Source organism: Perna viridis, chromosome 10 (genome assembly GCF_037379345.1).
Source record: "Perna viridis isolate PV_CMFRI_1.1 ecotype Kerala chromosome 10, ASM3737934v1, whole genome shotgun sequence".
NCBI lineage: Eukaryota > Metazoa > Mollusca > Bivalvia > Mytilida > Mytilidae > Perna > Perna viridis.
Window position 1 is genome coordinate 17,708,949 of NC_142454.1, and position 23,079 is coordinate 17,732,027.

A 23,079-nucleotide genomic window follows, 5' to 3' on the forward strand; every position below is an offset into this window, starting at 1 on the left:
TGTAGAAATAATTAAGTGTCATATTTTCATTGTATTCAAAAATAAGACATTTTCATCTATAGAATTTTGGTGTTCATAAACAATCTATGCTATTGAATGGGCGTTAGAGATCCATTCAAGTGAATTCACTGGGTCACGTGGTGAGACTAACAAACTCTATTCCAAATATAAGTCAGCTACTAAATTCTTATTGTACGGTTAAGAATAGAGCGATAATTTATCTTTACTTTGAAAAAAAGTATATGATTCTGTAATATTTATTTTAATTACCACAATTTTTTATGTTAACTCCCTCTAAATGCCATTAAAATGTTGAATATATATGTATATTGTAAATTGAAAAATTAGTGGAATATCTTTGTTATTGCAATAACTACAACTGACTTAAATTTACAATAAAAAACTGACATAATGCAACTTTTTCCTTTTTGATGTGGAATTATTTCTTTAAACCATAAAGATTAAAGTAACAGCTGAAATAACATCAAAATAATCAATGAATGCAACTGAATCTACAGTATTCAAAATTACAAACTGAATTTACAGTATTCAAAATTACAAACTAATCATGAAATACTTAAAATGATTTAATAATCATTTAAAGTTACCTTCTTGATGCATAGAAAGATAGTCAGAAATTTTCTGAGTTTAAATTCTTTTATTATTATCTTATTCTAATTATTATTATTTTTTTTTTTTTTTTTTTTTTTTTTGGGGGGGGGGGGGGGGGTGGGGTTCCAAAAATTCATTTTATATCAGAAAAATTCATAAGTTTCCATAATTCTTATATGCTAATAAAGCAATAATTTCAAAGAGTAAACAGTAGCAAATAATACCACTCCCTCTTTTCAGTGTCTTAAGTCCAATAATACCCCTCCCTCTTTTCAGTGTCTTCAGTCCAATGTCCATTGGTAGGATATAAAGAGATAACACAGTCATAGCATATGTTTTTTTATAGTTTAGATGGAGTTTCATTTAAAATTATAAAGATCACCTACAAATTATATCAGAGCTATAATATACAATTACAACACAAAAAATGTACAAAAGAAACTGAAATTGGTTATTAGTATATGGGAAGATATATCCATAGCCATCCAAAGTATTCAAATAGAATAAATGTTTAAATAAATAATAAACAACTCCAAGTTCATATATTTCCAGTCACAACAAATTAAACATTCATTTTGAACTTTAGTTTCATGATTATTCAATCAACCAGTCAGCAGATTTCAATTCTTTTACACATGATAATTATCACAGTTCACATGTATCCTGGACATTTGCTGTTGAGATCTTTCTTTTGCATGGAACAGCCCAAGCAGTTTCTGGAATTTCCCTGGTTTAATTTTAGCACTGAGTGATATTTATAACTCATCATTCTTTTATTCCTGGAGTATTTTCAATGGCAGCTTGTTGAAGACATGGTAACAGAAGTCGGAAGCCATCATGAATATAAGTACTGCTGTTTGATGCCTAAAAAAACATAATTGTAAATCTCATTTTAAGAAAATACACTAAATCATTAAAACTGTGAAAAACTGTGAAAGTATGATACTTATTCTTTTCTCTGTATTTACTCCCTGTTGTTATTTTTTATTTTTAAATGATAATCCTTCATTTTTATTGAAGAACTTTTTATGGGATTTTATTTTGTTTTCATCAGCATTCCACCACTGATTTGATAAGCTAAGATTATTACAGAGTAAGACCAAACACCTTAAAGATGAAGGACTTGATGCAAAACCAGAATCGCAAAGATCTCATCAACATTTGTAAATTCATTAGAACAATCATGGAAAAATTGAACTCTCCATCTAACTCTATTTTATATATCATCATATAAATAGCAGTCATTCTCCTGCAAAAATGCAAAATATGTATATCATATATTTATATTACTTGTATAGTTTATATCTTATGTTAATTACAACTTTTTCTCTATACCACTATAATTGCAGTTTGTGAGAAATAAAGTATATTCAAGTTAAAATTCCATACCTCAAGATAAACATTGGTAACCATTTGGTTAATAGTACTATCATTTTCATTGTCCTCCTGAAAATTGAAAAAAAACAAGTGATAAAAATAACATTCAATTCCAGAACGTACAATTCTTGTAAAAACTCCCCCTTGAATCAGAACACCAGTGATTTTTGTACGCACCTACTAAATACTTGTAGTACTGATTTTTATACTTACATGTAGATAGGAATAAGCAAAATATACGATGTATGTTCACCCTTTTGTAAATTATAAGGGAAAAGTCATCACGTTTTTTCATATACACATTGAACGAAATATGTCATACTTCAAAATTTGTTTGTACATTCAACTAAATGTAGTATATGTAGAGACTAATGATTCCTCAACAATGTAGTATATGTAGAGACCAATGACTCCTCAACAATGTAGTATATGTAGAGACCAATGATTCCTCAACAATGTAGTATATGTAGAGACCAATGACTCCTCAACAATGTAGTATATGTAGAGACCAATGACTCCTCAACAATGTAGTATATGTAGAGACCAATGACTCCTCAACAATGTAGTTTATGTAGAGACCAATGATTCCTCAACAATAATTCTTATAATTGTATTAAACTAATACATAAATATAAAACCAACTAACTATATATATATATAAATAGATATACAAATTAGGATTACATATGCCTTCAAATCATTAATTCACTGAATTTTAGACATATTTAAACAAGGTAATTTCCCAAAAACTCAACTTAAACAACTGAATAACCATACAAATGAGAAGTATAAGAGAAAATGACCATGTTAAATTTTAAACTAAAAAAATTCAAATATTTCAATAGGCTATAAATATTCCATCACAAACATACTTCACTTTAGTTACTGAAATAAGTACAAGAGGCTCCTAGAAGCCTGAATCACTCACCTGGTTCAATTATTGCCTTTCAAGGGCAATAACTCTAACAAGAAGTTGTCCGACAATTTTGACTCCAGGAAGACTTTGGTAGTACTTATCGTGAAGATCATTTCATCAACAAAAGTTTGATTCTATCTATAATAGTTTTCAAGATATTGACTGAAAACTACAAAAATGTAATTTTTTGTCTTTCAAGGGCAATAACTTTTATATGGAGTCAACTGACAATTTTGATCCCTAGAGACTTTTGTAGGCCTTAAAATAAGAATCATTTCAGTAATTGACAGTTTCCCTCTGTCTATCATAGTTTTCAAGATATAGGCTGAAAACTAAAAAAAAGACATTTTTCACCTCTCAAGGGCAATAACCCTTACATGGAGTCGTCTGACAATTTTGATCCCTCTGAGACTTTTGTAGGCCTTATAATAAGGATATTTCAGCAATTGAAAGATATTGGCCAAACCTAACGGTTTTGGATCTATATGCAAAAAACTACTGTACGACCCTTATGTTCTATTTTTAGTAACAGGGGCCATGTTTTTTAACCGGTCAAATATCCAAATATTCATTTTGTGCAGGATACTCTAAGGAACAATCATTAAAGTTTCATGCAAATCTATTGAATAGTTTCAGAGAAGATATTTGAAGAACTTGTTAACGATGACGACAATGGATGCCAAGTGATGGCAATAGCTCAAATGGCCTATGGCCAGGTGAGCTTAAAAACAAAACCTTTAAAATGTTGAAGAGAAATACTATTGTTTTTCCATTGTTTTTCCTGCACGATATCTACTATCTCAGCCCAGGGGTAAAAATAAGGAAATACAAGCTGGTAGCCAAGACCATATTTTTGTTTAACATTTTCTATATGTTCATCTAAATTTTACCCAAAAGTATGGTAGTCGAGTTCAAAATCTAGCAGCCATGCGCTGCTGGGCCACTGCCAATTTTTTTTATCCCTGCAGGCTACTGCTGTGATACTAAACATATTGGCACATCATGTCCAATTGACTCTTAAGGTCACATATTAAAAGAATATTAAAAGAATGACTTCAGTTTTGTACATCTCAACAGAACATTACACCTCCATCCATCATACTCACTGCGATATTTTTTGTCTCTGCTGTTATTTCTTAAATATCTTACAACTTACCCCCAATTTATTGAGGCAGCGTGAGAACTTCGTAGAAAGGATAGACACCTCTGTGCTTAGCAACTTGTTGATACTGAAATCATAATGTTAAAATATTAATGCTTGTCTACAGTTACTTCATATAAGTTTGGATACAAAAGCAACTTTTTTTTTATTTCATTTCTAATTATTGTGAAAGTATTGTTTGTGAAGTACCAATTTTCCTGGATTCATGGGTTTGGTATACCACACAATTCGGTTCCCAACGAATAGAAGATTTCCAAAATGTTTGTATGATAGAGTTGTCAAATCCACAAATTCAAGAATCTATGAACTGATCATTTTTTCCTAAACCATGAAAATTGGTACCCCTGAAAAAAAGTATTTTTACAGTATTTTAGAGTGTATACAAGAAGTTAAGATCCATTAGACCCTTGCACTACGGATTAATTTGCTATTTCAAAGCTTTTAAACTTTCACCACACTTTAGGAATATTTTTATTATTGAATGACAGTCCATATACATGTATTAATAAATGATTCAAGATCAAAACATTATTTTATTTGGGACTATTTGAATTGCTGAGTGTGGACCAATCAATGTTAATGACAAAGTATCAAGCCAGGTTATATAAAATTATTTGGTTTGCTAAAGAAGAACACAACCAATCAGAAAGCCTGTTACAGAATTGTAGGATACAGATGATATTTTTCTGGAGTATATAAATATAGTTGTATTTACATTTGTGTCCACCACTGTAGAAAATAATACACTTTCTCATTGTTTTTATACTCAATTCTTCTTCAAATGAACGATTTTTGACTTCAAAATTTAAAATAACATTGTCCCTCTGACATCAAAAGTCGCTAGGTTCTTTTGTAGCAAAATGACAAGTGAATTGTAGTATTGTATTGTATTGTACCAAATAGTTATTGATAAACAATGACACTTCAGCAAATCCTACTATGAGTGCAATGATACACTCCCTCAATTACTGTAAACATATTAACTTTTGCTACTGGTAATTTTTGCAGATTCTTTAAAGTGAACAATTTTGCAAATATTAATTTTTTTGTGTTTCAAGAAACAATAAATGTTTTTAGTGTTAAAAGTCTATTTCATGGGTATTAGTTATCATGATAATTGTGAAAATAGCAAAAATTAGTACACGGCGAAAATCAATATTTTTACAGAAACCCCAAGCAAGTTAATAAAAAAAAAGATTTTAAAATACCTAAGTAAACATTTAGCTCTTTCTACAAATGATTTATCTGAATCCTTCTGTATCAGTATTAGTTCCCCAGCTTTATGAAATTGTTCCATTGCTTTTGATGTCAGTTCAGCAAGTGACTGGATGGCTTTCTGGTGCATAGTCTGTAAACAAAGATCAATTACGTAAGTTCTTAGAAAATTTAAATAGTACAAATAATGTTTTCTTTAGTCAAACATGTAAATGATAACACCAGTTCTAATGAAAATCATCTTGTTTCTTAGATGTAATGGATCCTATTGTTGGGTTCACACCTACAAAATACAGTTGTCGGAAGCAATATTAAAAACAAAAGATGAATGATGCTGCTCAGAAACATTTTTAGCTAAATAATGTAACCAAAAGCACATTGAATTACATTTTTTAATTAATTATGCGTATTCAAAATACTTTAAATAAAATGCAGCCTGAACACTGTTATTTATATATATATGGTAGATTTGCCTCACCCCATTAGACTTCTTATATGTATTATATACTTAGTGTGGCTGTATTTGTAAACTGTTACAGATCCTCTATTGTCTTATTTGATACCATCAGAGGTTGTCCTGTTCAGTTACATCATAAGCTAATGTTTGCGCTCTAGATTTACTTACAAAGAAGTATCACTCAGTTAACAAAAGGTATATTTTTATATAGCCAAGTTGGCCAAGTGGTCTAGAGCGTTGGACTTAGTGCAGGCGGTGTTGCCATAGATGTCAGAGAAGAGAAGGAGTTCGAATCCCGCTGGGGGAGCAACCTTGCATCGATTCTAGAGTTGGGGTGTAGTTTAGACTTGATTATATATTTCACACAAAAATTTTTTTTTCTTAATCATCTCAGAAAATGCAATAAAAATGAACCTAGTTTGACTATCTGCATCTCTAAATTTCTTGAACATGTATTTATGTTAATTGACTGTCACAATTACATGTATGAAAAACACCACAATGATTTTATTAATCAAAATAATTTTACTTGTCATCACCAAAAATTAAACTCACATTTGCATTTCTTGTCTTGACTGAAGGAAGATTTCTACTTCAAATTCACACAAATATAACTGCAGAGTAATATATAAACAAATAAAAGGCAGTACTAAATGCAATTAATTATTTCTAGATGTTCAAATTAGCACTGACTAAAGGACAGGGACCCTCAATTTCAGATGCAGGACCACTGAAATTTCATTTACCTAGGTCCTTGGTCTACCATAATTTACAATTACTCTAATTGAGAAGCTTTCTTTAGGATGCAAAAAAAATCCAGGACCTTTCACTTTTGAAAATATATTTGAATCTACAGTACCTTAGGTTCAACTTCTTCTCCTTTTTCTTGTTTTTCATAAAATTCTGTGATCTCCTTCCTGATTTTCTCCTGGACCTACAATAAAGCAACAAAATTTAATTTTGCTCACTTCCGACCAATTTAATTTTAGATTCTAATGTGGATCAAATCAAAAGCTGGGCCCAAAAATTTAAATCTAAATAAACAATTAAGAGTCAGCATATCAAAGAACCCCAAGAGTTCATTTTTTAAATGAAATCAAGCAAAGTTGAATTTCGGATTGTTAAAGAATAATCAAGGGAACCAAGGTTATAGCGGCAATCAAAAGTATGTTATCCAGGGACAAAGACCAGACACGGAAAACAGACATAAACAACAAAGAACATAAAGTAACTAAAATCATACATACAAAGTAACAAAAGTAAATGAGCAACTCGGACTCCACTAAAAACTGGGAACATGGACCAAGTACCTTGAACTAATTTCAATTTAAGAACCTTTAAGCACAACAAACCCATCATACTCAGGAACACTAAGAATTATTTCTTTTATGAAATCATTTGAAGTTTAATTTAACTGTGTACCTTAATTGTGACTTTTTCAAAATGAGACTCAAAATCATTATTCTAAATGCAACCTAAGCAATAGACTTCATCATGTTTAAAGAAAACTTTTTTTGGTAAAGAAATAAGCAATTTTTACAAAGTTTCACAAAAACGCTTATTTTAGCTTTTTAATTCGAAGTGGTTACAGCCATTACCCTTTAATAAATCTAAACCTTAATTTGGTGGTTAAGAACGACATTGTATAATTTCATAGAGATTCATGCACAAATTATTGTCTGAAAACAAAATAAAATAAACAATGTCAATAATGTAGCCACAACTATGATGGAGCATTGTCATTACAACATATAATCCCAAAAAAAATCATAAAACTAAACTTATTGAAGAACTTAAGCAATAGGACACTGACTATAAGTATTTAATGGACAGTAAAAGGAGGGATGCACTCAACAAAAAGAAAAATTTAAGGAGTTAAATGCACAATGTGTAAGAAGTGATGTAAAAATATATCATGGCAATTCTTGATAAAGACCTAAAACAATTAACAGGTGTTATAAATTCTTAGATTTCAATAATATCATACAGGCAATCTACTGTAAATTAAAAAATTAAAACCATGTATTCACTATTGCCAATTTGAGCAACTAACTTACTTGTAATAATTAAGACAGCTTTACAGAAATTTTAACAATACTGATGCTGATTTTTTTCTCAAAATCACAAAAATTAAAATCAGACACACAGGAGAAATTGCAACACATTTTTCCTGTTTTAAAATATATGGAAACATATGTTTAGGACCAATATGGAAATTTATGTTTTTGAGCCTATAAAATCACATGGAAACAAACGTTCTTCTTCATTATATGAAAACCATACATTATTCATAAATAAGATCCTATGGTACACATAAAATTATAATATGATTTTCAGTTTTTCATGAATTAATTTGTTAGTACTAAACATATGAAAAGATACGAGACAGATATGTTGCAATTTTCCCTGTGTATTCAACAATAATGACAAAATTGCAATAATTCAGGCATGCAATAGTTTCTGAATTTACCAAATCTTATTTTTTTCTCTGCGATTACCTTATTTATTTTATCTGGAGCTGTTCCAAGGTGTAGGTCAGTCAATAGCTCAGTCATTTCTTTAATGAATTCATGTTCTTGCTCTTCATCATCTGAAAAAAAAACATAGAAATCATAAAATAAACATAAACATTTCCTTGGATATTGAGCTGCGGCCCTTTGCACAAAAATCGTAATTACTTTATAGGCAGAAAAAATATAACAGTCATTCCTATAATATCAATTTCTATTTGATGATTGTTATTGAAATAAGCAGCACCTGCATCTTGAAAGTATAGGCATTTCTCTGACGCTATTTTTTCCAAATTGGCAATAATGAGAATCACCTTTGGTGTAAAAAATAAGGAGATCAAAATTACACAAATGCACACTTTTTGATATAGACATAATTATAAAATGAAAGAATAACACTAAATTGTTATATATTATTATTTTTCTGATGAAGATGTCATATAGAGTTAAGTATTATGACATCACAACTTACGACTAATTTTACTCTTACGATTTTTTGTGAAAAGGGCTGCTGTATCTTAAAGTTTAATGATAAAAATTACAGTATTAGAGTACGAAGGAAGTAATTTTAACAGAACAAATTAATCACTTTTGTTATAGCTGCATTAGCTGTCATTTTCGTAAATTTTTGTTTCTGTTGAAATATGCCTTAACTTTGAATTATTTCTACTAAATTGTACTTTTCCTGTATAATTTCACTTGATATCCACAAATAAAATGCATTAAACACAGTAAATAGGTGTTTTTATATCTATTGTCTTGCAAGACAAAAAAAATCAAACAAGATAAATTTGTATGCATGTGACTTCTGGTGACCTTAATCAGCACATGTGCTGTAAGGGTCACTTCTTTAATAACAAATATGATTGCAAAGTGAAAGTGGTTATTCAACGGCAAGGAAGATCGACGGACTCAAGCCATAAAAGAAAAAATGTCGAATATAACACAAGGATCCTTTTGAAATTTACATATTGTGATATAATGTGACTTAAATATGGTCATTATTTATTTGAAAATTAATCAAGAAATCGATGAAATGAAATGAAAAAAGACACATGCTTACCTGTGTAGCTGTTATTGTTATTTTTTACAAAAGTTAAAGTATTTTTAACCCAGGTGATTGTCCTGTCAGCAATCTTCGGAAGTAATGGCGAAATTTAGTTAGATCAGAGCTATCGATCTTCTCTGATTGAAAAATGTTGTTTTTACAATATTCTGTAGGTATTATCAACATTTATTGCTTCAATCGTATTACTACAAACTTATTTCATTAAATCAGCAAAATTCAGTAGAAAATCAAAACTGAACAAATCTGGCAGCTAATGCAGCTTTAACATTGTCTAAGTAATCACACCCAGTCTGTGAATGAACATGTTTGCAGGATATAGTTTATGCTGTTTTTAACTGGTTGAAATGTTTCATTGCATGTAAATGATTTTTATGGTTAGAATTTTAAAGTTCATTTGCCCACAACAACAGTCAAATTTAGTTACATGTAACAATGAAAAAAACCATTGTACTACAATTACAGCATTGGGTAGAACCATAAAATGACCTATCACCACAAGATGTATGACAATATCATAATAACGTGATTGTTGTTTGATTGATTATAAAAATCTTATGGCAATAATTTCATTCATTTCAGGACATAAATGATTTACAAATTAAGCAGTTCCTGCTTTGTACTTATCCAACACATTGAGCTGGATTTTTTGTTGTGCTAGCTCAAAAAAGCAACAGCTCGCTGGTAGGCATGCCATCCCAATCGAACACAATATTAAGACTCATCACTCTATCCCCTTAAATACTGCATGCTCGGGGGAGAAGTGGTGACAACTAATATCAAAGTCTTTGGTGTGACTCGGTCAGGAATTGAACTCATGAACTTCTGTACATGAGGCAAGCTACACTGAGACCACCAAAGCGGTTTCATAATGGAAACTTGAACCTGACAGATACATTAACCTGCAATGATTTGTGAAGCATACACAAATTTGTTTGTGTTTTCCATCAAGAACTGCTCACACCTTTTAAAATTTATTCAGTAGAACATGTCTAACAAAAAGCATGAGTATTCCAATTTTTATTTTGTATGCTAAAATGACACTCTCATAGATTTTTGTCATATATCAGCAACTTGTCATTTCCAACAAAAAATCTTGCAGTCCTATTCACAAAAAATCTTAAAAGTAAAATTAGTTGTAAAATCTAACTTCATAATAGATTAAAGTATTGTGACGCCATAATTTTTGACTTATTTTTAACTTATGATTTTTTTTTTGGCAAATTGGACCACTGCTATTAAGCAATGTCAGGTGAAACACATTCCACTGTAATACCTGTCGAAACTAAACCCTGAATAAACCATAAACCTGTTTAAAGCAAACAACTCCTGAGTCTATAAATGTCAGTCTCAATGTGACTTATAAAGTAGCAGTCTTTATAAGCATGATACAAATTCTGTAATATGTGATATACCAAAAAAAAGGCTATACATTTTTAATTTTGTAATTAAGTTGCATTATTGATGAAATGTATAATCATTCATTCCAATCTGTCTGTTCTTAGTAGATAATTCACATTGAAAATCCAATTCTTCCTATTGTATTTTAGTGTCAGAGTTATCTCCCTTGATTTTGAATTCTACAGTACATTCTATATAAAATTCCTAAGAGCACAGGTTATATGAAAAGCCACGTGATAACTTCTGTTTATAACATTTTATACAAATTATCAAAAATAAAAATATGTATGCTTTCTAACCATGTATCACATTTTGCGTAATTCTTAGCTGGAGTGCTACTTAAAAATAAGCTACAAGAGAGGTTTGGTTTAGATAGGTTACAATGTACAATGAACAATTACCAGTATCATCATCATTCTCATGTTCAAAGATCTGTTTTATCTGGATAAGTTCTGATTTTATAGAAGATAGGGTTTCAGCTGGAAGTGATGTTAGGAGAGTCTGGACTTTCTTCTCACATTGGTTAGATAAAATCTCTAATGCCTCCAGATGGGATATGCCTGAAAAATTGTCAATTACAATGCATCCAAAATTGGTACAAATGAAGGGATTTAACTCTTTGATCAAATAACTATATTTCAAAGTTAACTATATACTTACCACTTGGTATTATGCCATGATTAGTGTTCAGATACCTTTTCAGTAAATTTATCAATTGTTCAATCATTAGGCCATCATAAAAAAAATCCGAGAGTTTCATTTATAAGGGGGTGGGCAATTTTTTTTTTCATTTTTTTTTTATCAATTTAAGTGATAAATGCTGTCAATTTGAAAAATTTACATAAATTGAGAAAAAAAACATAATAAAAATAATAGTGACAAAATTAGGTTTGGAGGGAATGAGAATTGTGGGTATTTTTTTTATTTTGGCCTTAAAGTATGCAGTCAACATAAAAGTCTATTTAATAATTTTCTTATAAACACAGAGTTGCTTATCAATTCCTAAATAATTTGTAGAACAAATTTATATCGACTGGAATTAATGATATTCAAGAAAGAAAATAAAATGTGTGTACTTAGGGGGACAGAAAAAGGCTAAACCATTTAGTGAGACTGTACTGCACTTTGAAAGCTTAAAAAAAACATATTTTTGTTATTACTTTGTAAATGATTTTTTCAGAGGTTATCTCATGGACATTTCCTCCACATTATGGCTTCCCTACAATAGTCCTTTTTCATATTTACTGTATGCAAGCCATTTCAGCAATTTTTTCAATGTAACTCACGATCACATGACAACATACTTGGCAGTCTTATTGGGAAAAGGAAGAACAGAAAACATATTTTTCTTTGAAACTTAAATTATTTTCATGTCGGTAAGTACCTAAATGGTTTGAAATGAGTTATTGAAAAGTGTCAATTACTTACCACAGTTCAATAAATTGAACATTTGAATTTAAAGTCTATCACTGTCCATTGCGCCAATCGAACAATAAACTACTCTGTTGGGTTAGAGAGTTAGTTCACTCTGCTTAAAACCTTAAAATTCAAAGTCAAAGTTGGGAATATGAAAAAGAATCATTACATATTTTACCTTGATACTCATCAAACAGGAAACCAAAATGTGCTTTCCTTGCTTCCTCAGATTCCTTCTCCATCTCAGCTTTATATTCAGTCTCTTCCTTAGCCTCCTTCAACATCTTAGAAAGGTTTGGTTTATTTCCCCTTTCAAACAACACTTTAGACCTGTGTATGCCAGGATCATGCTCCTCAATGAAGTCAAATGCTTTTTTACCCACGGTTTCTAATACGTCTATACCTCCTGTCACAAGATTTTTACTCTAGAGAAATGAAACAATATAAATAGAAATTTATGTCCATCTGTGTATCAATGAAATTGATTTTCAATTTGTGTTTGGAACATCTGTGTTGTTATGGTGTCAACCTGAAACATCTCCTTGATTTAGTAAAGGGTATGTGATATATTGTATGCATATATTGATTTTATAGTAAAAATAGTTTACATGCTTATGGAAGTTCATCACTGGATTTAAAAAACATTACAAAAATAATATATTCAATAACGCTATATAATTTTAAAAAAATTAAATATTTATTTCTCTAAATCTGTTACAAAACCAAATAAGAGAGATTCAAACCCACATAATATTGATGCTATAACTTGATTTCTTGATAATAATCATAAGAAATAACACTCAAACATACTTTGAACTATTGGAAGGATCTTTCAAACTTTTGAACTTAAGATAGGTCTAACTTCAAATTTTATATAAACTTAAAATGTTTTTTTTTTCTGTTTAAGTAGCTGTCTTTGTAAGAATCATGCAAAATCTGAAAAATGTGATACACCTGAAAAAAGGCTACACATTTTTATTTTTGTAATTAAGTTGTTTTATGGGTCTATACTATGAAATGTGTAATTATTCATTCAAATCTGCCTGCTCTTAGGAGATAATCAACATTGAAAATCCAAAAGATTATATTGTTCTGAGTATCATTTACAGAGTTATCTCCTTTACTTTCGAATTCTACAGTGCATTCTATACAATTTTTATCTCCTATGAGCACGGGTTAAATGAAAAACCAAATGTTAATTACTGTTTACTAAAGCATTTTAAACAATATTTTAAAAAATAAAAATATGTAGGCTTTCCAACCATGTATCACATTTTGCATGATTCTTAGCTGGAGTGCTACTTAAAAATATAATCATGTCTAAGAACTTCTACTGCTGAACATTACTGTAACTAGAAATCCCTCACTCTGAATGGGCAAGTATTCATGTTAAACCTTAAGTTGCAGGTTCAATCATACACATTTACATATTAAGCTCATCCTTCCTGTTTCATTTAAATCCATTGGCAGGACTTGTGCTGAAAGGCTTTAATATGTAATACCATTCAATAAGGTTGTGTCTATCTTCATGCACATCTAAATACAAAATGTATGTTGCCTGAATGTTCTATAAAATTTCATTGAAATCTAATAAGTGGTTTACTTAATGTACTTATATGAACAGATGGACAGACAGATGCACATTGTTATTCCTATCGGTGACTATTAAGACTCCTATATATACCCCAAATTTTGTTTCAGGATTTTCAAAATCAATATGGTATACAGTGTATCTGTAGAAAGTATTACAATATATGACATGAAGTTTGTCAAGCTACCTTGACAAAAGGATTGTGTGTAAATGATGTGACATATGGTTCCTCTTAAATCTTGCTATAAAAGAACAATGTTTCAATGTATTTCACTTTTTCAATAACCTTGAAATATCTTTTTCAGTATTTAACTTAAGTGAAAATTTCTTCAATAAAATTTTATAGGAAATAAAATGTAGATATGATAACAAAATATAAACTTTATAGAAGTACTGTATTAATCTTATAACATGCACTTTATTCAAAACTGACCAAGAGGCTAAAAACCAAAACTTTTCAATAGGATTACAAATTTCTATACAATTTTGCAAACTCGCCCTATCAGTATATCTTATTGTGTTTAAATTTTGAAGATCAGAACACAAATACTCTGTAAAAAACTCAAATTTAATCTTGGTCAATATGTTGTAGAATTCATTTTATAAAAATACCTTAGTTAGATACACTAGTATAACCAAAGGGAGAAATACTAAGTTCAAAGGGCAATTCATTGTATGACACTCCATTTCAAATATAACAAGTATAAAACTATTGTGAAAACAAATCCTCAATATATATTTCATGAAAGAGTAATCAAGAAAACCAAGATTCTAGCGGAAATCGAAAGAATGTGATCCAGGGGCAAAGAATACATGCATATTTACACATTGTAAATCTAAGTTTGAAAGGCAAATTCTAGCAAAATTTCAATGTTCAAAGTGCAACAGCCAAAAGCCACGATATAGGGTAACAGTGGCAGCATATATCTAAAATTTGGCAGAAAGTCAATCAAATTTATATTTTAAGTTGCTTTTTCTAAAAAAAAATTTAAATAATTGAAAGTCGCTGTAATCATTTAAAAACAGGGCTGACAGAAATTCCACTGTCCAGAATTTTCATGTCACTGTGTCAGTTAACCATACATCAACTTGTTTACTTACTGTACTCTGTACAATATTAGTAGTTTTAGACACAGCATCTTTAAGACCAGACATTCCCCAAGCTCCCCACCATCCACCACCTCCAGAAGCCTCTGATTGTTCCTTTTTAACACTCTCATCACTTGGCTTAGTTTCACTTTTTTCTTCTTCTGGTTATTTTAAACATACAAAGAGTCATTCAACAGTGTACATGTACATATCTAATATTCATAATTTACTGTTATGATAATGCATTTATTCCATACATCAAGTTTTCTAAATTAATTAAAGTAATATTCTTAGACCTAATTATTGAAATCAAAATGAATAATTTATTGGGTAAATAATACTCACTGTAAACAAAGTTAGGTTCATCAAGGTGTAATAAAGGTCATAATAAAAATCTTTCAAAACATGTAAAGGTATAGAGAACTTCAATCAATGTCTAGCTCTGTTCACTGATAACTTTTTTTTAGGTTTTTACAATAATTTCTACTATATCAATACACTGACAAATTTAACTATGAAAGTTCTCATCATGATGCAGTGTAAAAAATAAGATTTATCAGAGGTTGCCCAGCTGACGTTTTCAATTATTTTTTTCTAACTACATCAAAACTGATCTCAATTTTTGCTCCATTGCATTTTAAGTCAATCTAACTAAAAGCCGATCTTGCAGCTCCTGGTTACAGAAAACCAGGAGCTGCTGGATTGGCTTTTAGTTAGATAGATTTTTAGTATATACAAAATGCATATACATTCCCTCTTGTCATCAGGACGAGTTACTCTGGAGACCTGTAGTTGTCCCTGTTTTTCAGCTCTTCCAAGCAAGTGACCCTCTGTGGTTTAATTAAGACTTTAACATGCTCCATAAAGCTCCCAGACTGTATCAATACAGATAAAGCCTGGATTCATCATGTACAACTTTTTTAATGCAAGGACCAATAAAGCATTAGTAGTGAAGGATAAAATTTTTATTGAACCCTACTACTAACACTGACTTCACTAAATTGGATGTTATTGTATCAAATCTCCACAGTAGTTGATTGATTGATTGTTGGGGTTTAACGCCCGAGCAGCAATATTTCAGCTATATTCAGGCGATCCACAGTAGTACCCATAAATGATAACAAATGTTTATAGTGACCTAATCTGTGTAATCATCAGTAGTTGAACAATACTATCAAGCTGGGAAGCACTTATTTCTTACACTTTAATACCAGGGATCACGCTGGGCTTCGCCAATGTTACAATTTGTGATTTTTAATTTGATCTGGTGACAAAAATAATCAGTTGGTGATTTTCTTAGCACCTAGGTTTTGCATATTAAAATTGACATAAATTTTGCCAGCAACTGATATTCTCTCAAATTAAACAATTGTGTTGACACCTGGTCAAAGTTAACAGACCATAACCAATTTACGACTGAAGCCATTTAAAGGTAATTAGACCAGGTGACTGTGACTCATAATATCCTCCTGGGAGGTGTCAATCAGATGTAAATATATATTACTGAGCCAATCAAAACTCTCACCATCTGGTCAAAGGTAAACACAATCATGGTCATGTGCATGTGGTTACATACAAGCTTCACGGCCCTGCTATACTATATGATACATTCAGAAACAGATTAACCTTATAACGGAATAAATTAAATCCAATTAATAATGATTATCCCATCAGGAAGTGTCCAAAACACTTTTAAATGCAAGAATTGATGAAAGAAAATGGATGACATTAGTTTACACTTTTGTCATGTGCCTATTTTATGCGGAAAATCAGTAAACAAATAGATGGGGATTCACAAATTATAATTAAGGAAATACTGAATGCATTAAGTCATAATATTCAGATAAAGAGAATAAGAGATAATTGGAAAAGGACACAATTAAAGGTCATGGTAATTGGCTAGAAATTTTATCACTTGAAAAAAGAATCCAGTTTGTTGAAAAATTATAAATAAAAAATAAAATTATATTTTAAGATAAACTTAATTAGACCACAAAGGACAAAGTAAACTTGTTTTAAAATCAGGGACTGTAAGAGCATAGTAATATAAAGTCCTTGATAGAAATAAAACACCTGTATCTGAAGTAGTACTTTATTATTTTGCATATAAAAAGTGACAAATGGTTTTAGATCCTTAGAGCTAAAAACCTGCTTTATGCAGCATAAAGAGTGAATCTTAGGTACATGTATGTCATGAATGAAGGGGTTATTTTGATGAATTGGCATAGATATCTCATCACTGGACTTAATACTATCATATTCTAAAAAAATTTTTTTTTTAAATTTGTGGCACCCATTTTGGCTCTAATTTCTGAAAATTGGCAGCAAAAATTGGCAGCTGGCGATTTTTCTGATGACAGAAAGCTAGAGCAGCCCCTGAATATGTGCCTATGCATAGTGCATACAGATTTTCAACATGCATGCATTATCGAACATGTTAAAATCTTAATTTAACCACAGAAAGTGAAGAAACAGTTACTCCAATGAAAAATGTAGAAAACGTGGATAATGTAAATTGGTGGAAAATTCCTCACAGAAATTTAATCACTGCCTGGAGATTAAAAAGTAATTTGAGTATTTAATCTCCAGCTCGAAATGGGAGAAATATGTCATGTATATATACCTCTTGGTTTAGGTTGTTCAGTAACTTCCTCTGTCTTCTGTTTTTCTATGACTTCTTTATCAGGTTTGTCAGTATCGTCAGCCTTATCTTCACTTTCAGGTTCTGTCGATTTAATCAGAGCTAATTCTTCAGGTGGTATTGCTCCTAAAGTGTTCTCTAAAGTATCCATTACCGTACTAAATCCTTCACCTAAAAAATAATGTTGACAATACATTGTGCCCACTCATAAATATTCAGGAAAAAGTTTGTGGAAGAGTGTACTTTTCTTCTATTAGTCATTTATATGAAACATTATATCGTGAGCAATAGTCAGGGAAAAGTTGTCACAATATACTGTTAAATACAACTATTAAAAACAATATCGTACACAGGTATATACACTGCCATGTGATGGATAATGCAAATTTACCGCCCCATGCAGGCCCGGGTGTTAAAAGAATAGGCCTACAGCAGCGCTAAGCTTGTCGTATAAGGCGACTAAATAGTGCTCAGAAACCTAGCCGGGGGCTAGGCGCTCTGCCCACAGAGCATCTGGGATGTGTGCCCCAGGTAGTGGAATGGGGTACCCCTGGCGTGTTACATGCTGGGGTTGTCAGGCTATAATACGGAAAACCTGACCGCAAACCATAGTGGTGCCCTGTGTTGGGAAAGATGCTACGTTCCTCGCACGTTAAAGAACCCTGCTGTGGTATTCGATAGGAGTAGGAACCTTTGCGCTCCGCCACAGGAGGCTAATTTGCCCGACCTTACCCATCCCCCCTTTTTCCAGTGGCAATCAAAATTTGTCGACCCTATTATCCTTGTGACCCAACCTTTCTTTTTTTCATTTCATGTTCATTTTATCATCCATTTCATGTCCATTGTCTGAATATAGCTGAAATATTGCTGCTCGGACGTTAAACCCCAACAAACAAAAGCAAATTTACCTTTTTAATGAAGAACCAGTTATCCTTTAAAATTTTTCACTTCTTAATGTTTTTGGATATACACATACTACATACATTTTGACATTTTAAAAAAAGGTTAACTTTACATACTGAATAAACCTGAGGTATAAAATATTGTTAAACAATATCAGGTGATATGCTTTTTCTGGAGTTAAATTAGTTAAATTCTATGAAATACATGAATTTGCTTTTGGCCCATTCTCATTCCAAAACAGTTTGGGCCATTAACCCCAATACAGTGGATTCCGCTTAATTGCATAGCCTATTTGCCAGTAAAAATTGTGCAAATAACCGGGCACCGACCTTTCTTTTGTGGTAATGAACCTAGCTGCAAATTGTTATAAAGATCAACAAACTAATATTCAAGTTATTAAAAGAAAACCACAAGCACAACAGATGTACCATTATATGACCCCAAATGTTGTTAGGTGGTAAAGAAACCAATCACTTTCTGTCTTCAGTGAGCAGCATAAATTAAAGAGGTAGACCTAGGGAAATGGACTTAACTCTTGAAATCAGTGATATGTTTGTATCATATTCAATTTCACCAAAACATATCAAACTTTAATTTGAAACAGAATGAAATCAGCCCAAGTTACTTTGTTGCTTACATGAGATTGATGTAAAATGCTGAATTCAAATGTTCCAATGATCTGTAAAAGTTTTCCCTTACCGTAGGTCTACCTCCTTAAATAATCAAACAACTTTTGTAACTCTTTTTCTTGACTTACCAACTTGGTTGGTAAATGTAGATACAGAAGTTTGAGCAACCTTCATCACAGATCCAAACCCTCCCCAACTCCAACTGCTAGCCTGAAAAAAAATATCAACAGAATTTTGAGCAATGCATCACTCAGCAAACTTAATAAATGTAGATCCAAAGTATACTAATCCACATCAAACCTCTTTTACAGATCACAACTTACTAAATTGTTTTCTTCCATAATTGATCCCTGATACATGTATCAGTTGAATGTGAAGTTGTCTACATATTCTATATACATGTAAAAGCACAAATGTGTAAATTTAATAAAACCTTTTTTTCTACTATAAAAGTACTGACCAAACTTATTATCATAGCATTATTTTCTTCATGAAAAAATAACACAATAAATAACCTAATACATGTATATTTACATGTACTACATGTGCATAATTTACATCACACCTTTTCATCCTTCTCTTCATCTTCATCATCATCATCATCATCGACTAATTGATCAAGAGCATATTTTGGATCAGGTGTTCCAGATTCTCTCTGTATATTTTGTCCAGAAGGAGATTTCACCAGTGTCTCTTTGTCTTCTGCTACCCTTTCAGATGTATCTGTTTTTGAATCAACTGTTTTTTCTTGCTTTTTTTCTGGTTCTTTAACATTTACCACCTTGTCTTCCTTCATATCAGCTGGTTTTTCATCCTTGATTGGTGTTTCAGATTTTGGCCTCTCCTCCTTCTTTTCTTCAACTGGATCAGTTTTTTCTGGTTTCGTTTCTTCATTTTTGCTACCACGTTTGTTAGCATTTTTCTTTGCCTGTTTTCCTTTCTTTTTGCCTTTGCCAGTAGCACCTTTTGACTGTTGAGTTTGGGTAAAAGGTGCTTCATTAGGCTTTTCTTCATTCTTTGCCTCTTCAGATTTTTTTTCAGAGCTTTTATCTTGGTCAGGTAATTTAGATTTGTCTGTCTTACTTTGGGTTGGTTTAGTATCTTCCCCTTCATCTGCACTGGCAAATGCAGCATCATCATCAGAATCTGACATTTTTGTCTACAACATTAAAATAATTAAAATTAGACTACACTGTACAGTATGTACATACATGTATCTTTAACACAAATGTTCATGTCAGGGATTAAAGATTAACTTTTATATTCAGAGAGCATAAATCTTAAAATAGTCAGTTCATATTTTGCATGATGACCAGTACATGCTCTTAAAACAACTCTTCAAACAGCCGAATATACACATGTACATTATATTGATTAATCCAGTATTGACATTTTATTTTAGAAATACACTAAACCACCTCTATTCAAAATTTTTATCCGATAAACATTAAGTAATTCATCTGGTAACAAAACTAGAGGCTTTAGAGAGTCTAAATCGTTCACCTTGTTTGATAAGCTACCTTCAATTTCTTGTAAAAATGGCCATATTTGTTTTGTGAAAAAAAAATTCCCAACTGTCATTTTGTGTAGGATATTCTTAGGAATAATCATGATGTCAATTTTCGTTGAATTATGTGCAGTTGTTTCTGAAGAGATAAAAAAATAGCAACAACAAAAAAATGTCCAAAAAAGGCAATAACACCAATATGGGTGAACAGATTTACACCAAAAAAGGCATTAACACCAACATGGGTGAACAGATTTCACCAAAAAAGGCAATAACTCCAACATGGGTGAACAGATTTTCACAAAAAAAGGCAACAACACCAACATGGGTGAACAGATTTTCACCAAAATTTGACAACAGATAGATCTCATCATGCTGAACACTTTTAACCCTGTTTTTTTGGTGGATCAATAATCAAAGCATAAACTTTGTTCAGGATACCCTAAGGAACAATCATGCTAAGTTTCATCCAAATCCATTCAGTAGTTTAAGAGGAGATGTTTGAAAAATTGTTAACAACAATGGTGACAGACACCAAGTGATGGCAATAGCTCACATGGCCTATGGCCAAGTGAGCTAAAAAATTATCTAGCATTTCTCCCCTATTCAAATATATACAAAATGAATATTACCATAATTATCCCCCAATTAAAAACCAATACAGCTGATTCCTATGAAATCTATTTCATATACAAATTTGTATGTACTAGAAATTCACTAATTTTATTGATGCAGAAATAAATATTTGATCAGTAACCTACTATGGTATAATCACACACTTATGCATAATTGATCTCACTAACCACTTCTAACGTTTCCATTAATTTACATGTTAAAAATGAAAATCCACATTTTTACCTTTTCTGCTCACTAACAGCATGGAGGCAAATTACTCACATATGTAAACAATATTCATATACTTTTATAGTCAATTACAAATATGATTTTAAAGGACACTAAAGTACACATTCTCAGCTTTATTTTGACTACTTTTGATCAGAATACACACAAATAATGCCCTTACAATGCATATGTCTAGAGTTCAGTGTGTTTTTGGTACTACATAGGGAGTGGCCATTTGACCTGGAAGGGGTTAGCGAGACCTACAATTGTATACAGATCGATCGAGTTATCTCCCCTTCCTAAGATGAGATACCAAAAATACCCATTTTGAAAAACATCGTCTTCGATGCTTGAAAGCAAATTTATTATCATTATTTTGAATACTTCAATAGATTCATATGTAAACAAAATCTAAGAAATTAATCTCAATTTAAAAATGTTATCGGCAATAATCATTTTCAGCTTGGGAAGTAGAGGTCGCGCTTGGGATACCCTAAATACTGACTCCCTAACATGTTTGAAATCTTAGGTGTTAACCCTCCTGTTTTTTGCAGGAGTCTTCCCTTATTTTATATTTTGACCTACAAAAAAAGTCTCCCGTGCAGGAGGCATCAATCTCCCAGTTTCAAGAATTCCTCTCATAAAAACCTCATGTAATTGAATTTATCAAATTTTCGTCAATATTTGTCTGTAGTTTTTGTATTTGTCAACAACCATGTGGGTCACGAAAGTGCTTTATTGTCAAAACACTTGGAACAGCTGTGCGAAATACGAGTGTCTCTAGAATGATCTTCGTTCATATTGACAAATAGCATGATTTACAATTTGGAATGGATAGTTATGTCAAGATTTTATGAATATTGTGGCCGAACACAACTTGCCATTCTGTGTGCTGATCATTTTACTGACTTTGTAAAAAAAATACCTTCTCTGCCAATAAAATTGCAGAAATTTTAATGTAAAAGGACTTAATGCACTCAAATCATAAAGCTGGTTATCGTACCAGGTCTTGAGGCTACAAAAGTGCAGTGATTCACAACTGCAAACAGAAACCATTCAGTACTTTATCTGATAAAAGCAATGGTAGGGGTGCCAAAACATTCTTATCTACTCTTGTATATATCATGTATTTACGGTTTAGAAAAGAATATTTAAAAACCTGTTTTATTTAATTTATAACATAACAAAATATGTCAATAATGTCGTCACGAAAAATCTTCCTCAATTTTATGATGGATTACAGGAGATCTCCCACAATTAGGTTTGACTAGGTTAACAGGTATGTTTGAAATTAAAGTGTGGTACTCTAAGGCACTATGAACAATTCAACTGCTATGTCTATGACAGCAAAATAAATTGACTTTGTCATCTTCTATGGTGAATTTCTATCTCATTTAATCAGCTAAATCTGACCTTAGCTATAACTTGAACACTGTTAGTAAAGTATTATGTTTGGCAACTTTCCAGACGATGAAAAAAATGATCAATGGTTGCTAATAAAATGTTCACAGAACAACAGTTTAGAATAGAGACCTTAAATATCTTACCAAAGATTTTATGCTATGAAAACTGTACGAGAAAAGGGTATGAAAGAACAGTATTTAAGTAACTATTTCGACTTTCGTCACTTTAGCCACGTCGATTTGTTTTCATTCTGCATGTTATGATTATCAATCAAATCTTACAAAATGCATGTAAATGGACGTAGTCGTAAACGCAAAAGAGGTCCAGATATATTACTCTT

General features: G+C 31.3%; 1 protein-coding gene across 1 annotated transcript; it reads right to left on the bottom strand.

Annotated features, from left to right (window-relative positions):
• Positions 1 to 721: 721 nt before the first annotated feature.
• Positions 722 to 23,021, bottom strand: LOC148604783 (protein FAM114A2-like). The gene is made up of 13 exons (XM_088549461.1): positions 22,883 to 23,021; positions 19,551 to 20,144; positions 19,114 to 19,195; positions 17,436 to 17,624; positions 14,825 to 14,973; positions 12,311 to 12,557; positions 11,118 to 11,276; positions 8,238 to 8,329; positions 6,599 to 6,673; positions 5,276 to 5,415; positions 4,062 to 4,134; positions 2,002 to 2,058; positions 722 to 1,476 (listed from the first exon to the last, which is right to left on the bottom strand). The coding sequence occupies exons 2-13, from the start codon at positions 20,136 to 20,138 to the stop codon at positions 1,378 to 1,380; spliced, it is 1,950 nt and encodes a 649-aa protein (XP_088405587.1). The 5' UTR covers positions 20,139 to 20,144; positions 22,883 to 23,021; the 3' UTR covers positions 722 to 1,377.
• Positions 23,022 to 23,079: the final 58 nt, after the last annotated feature.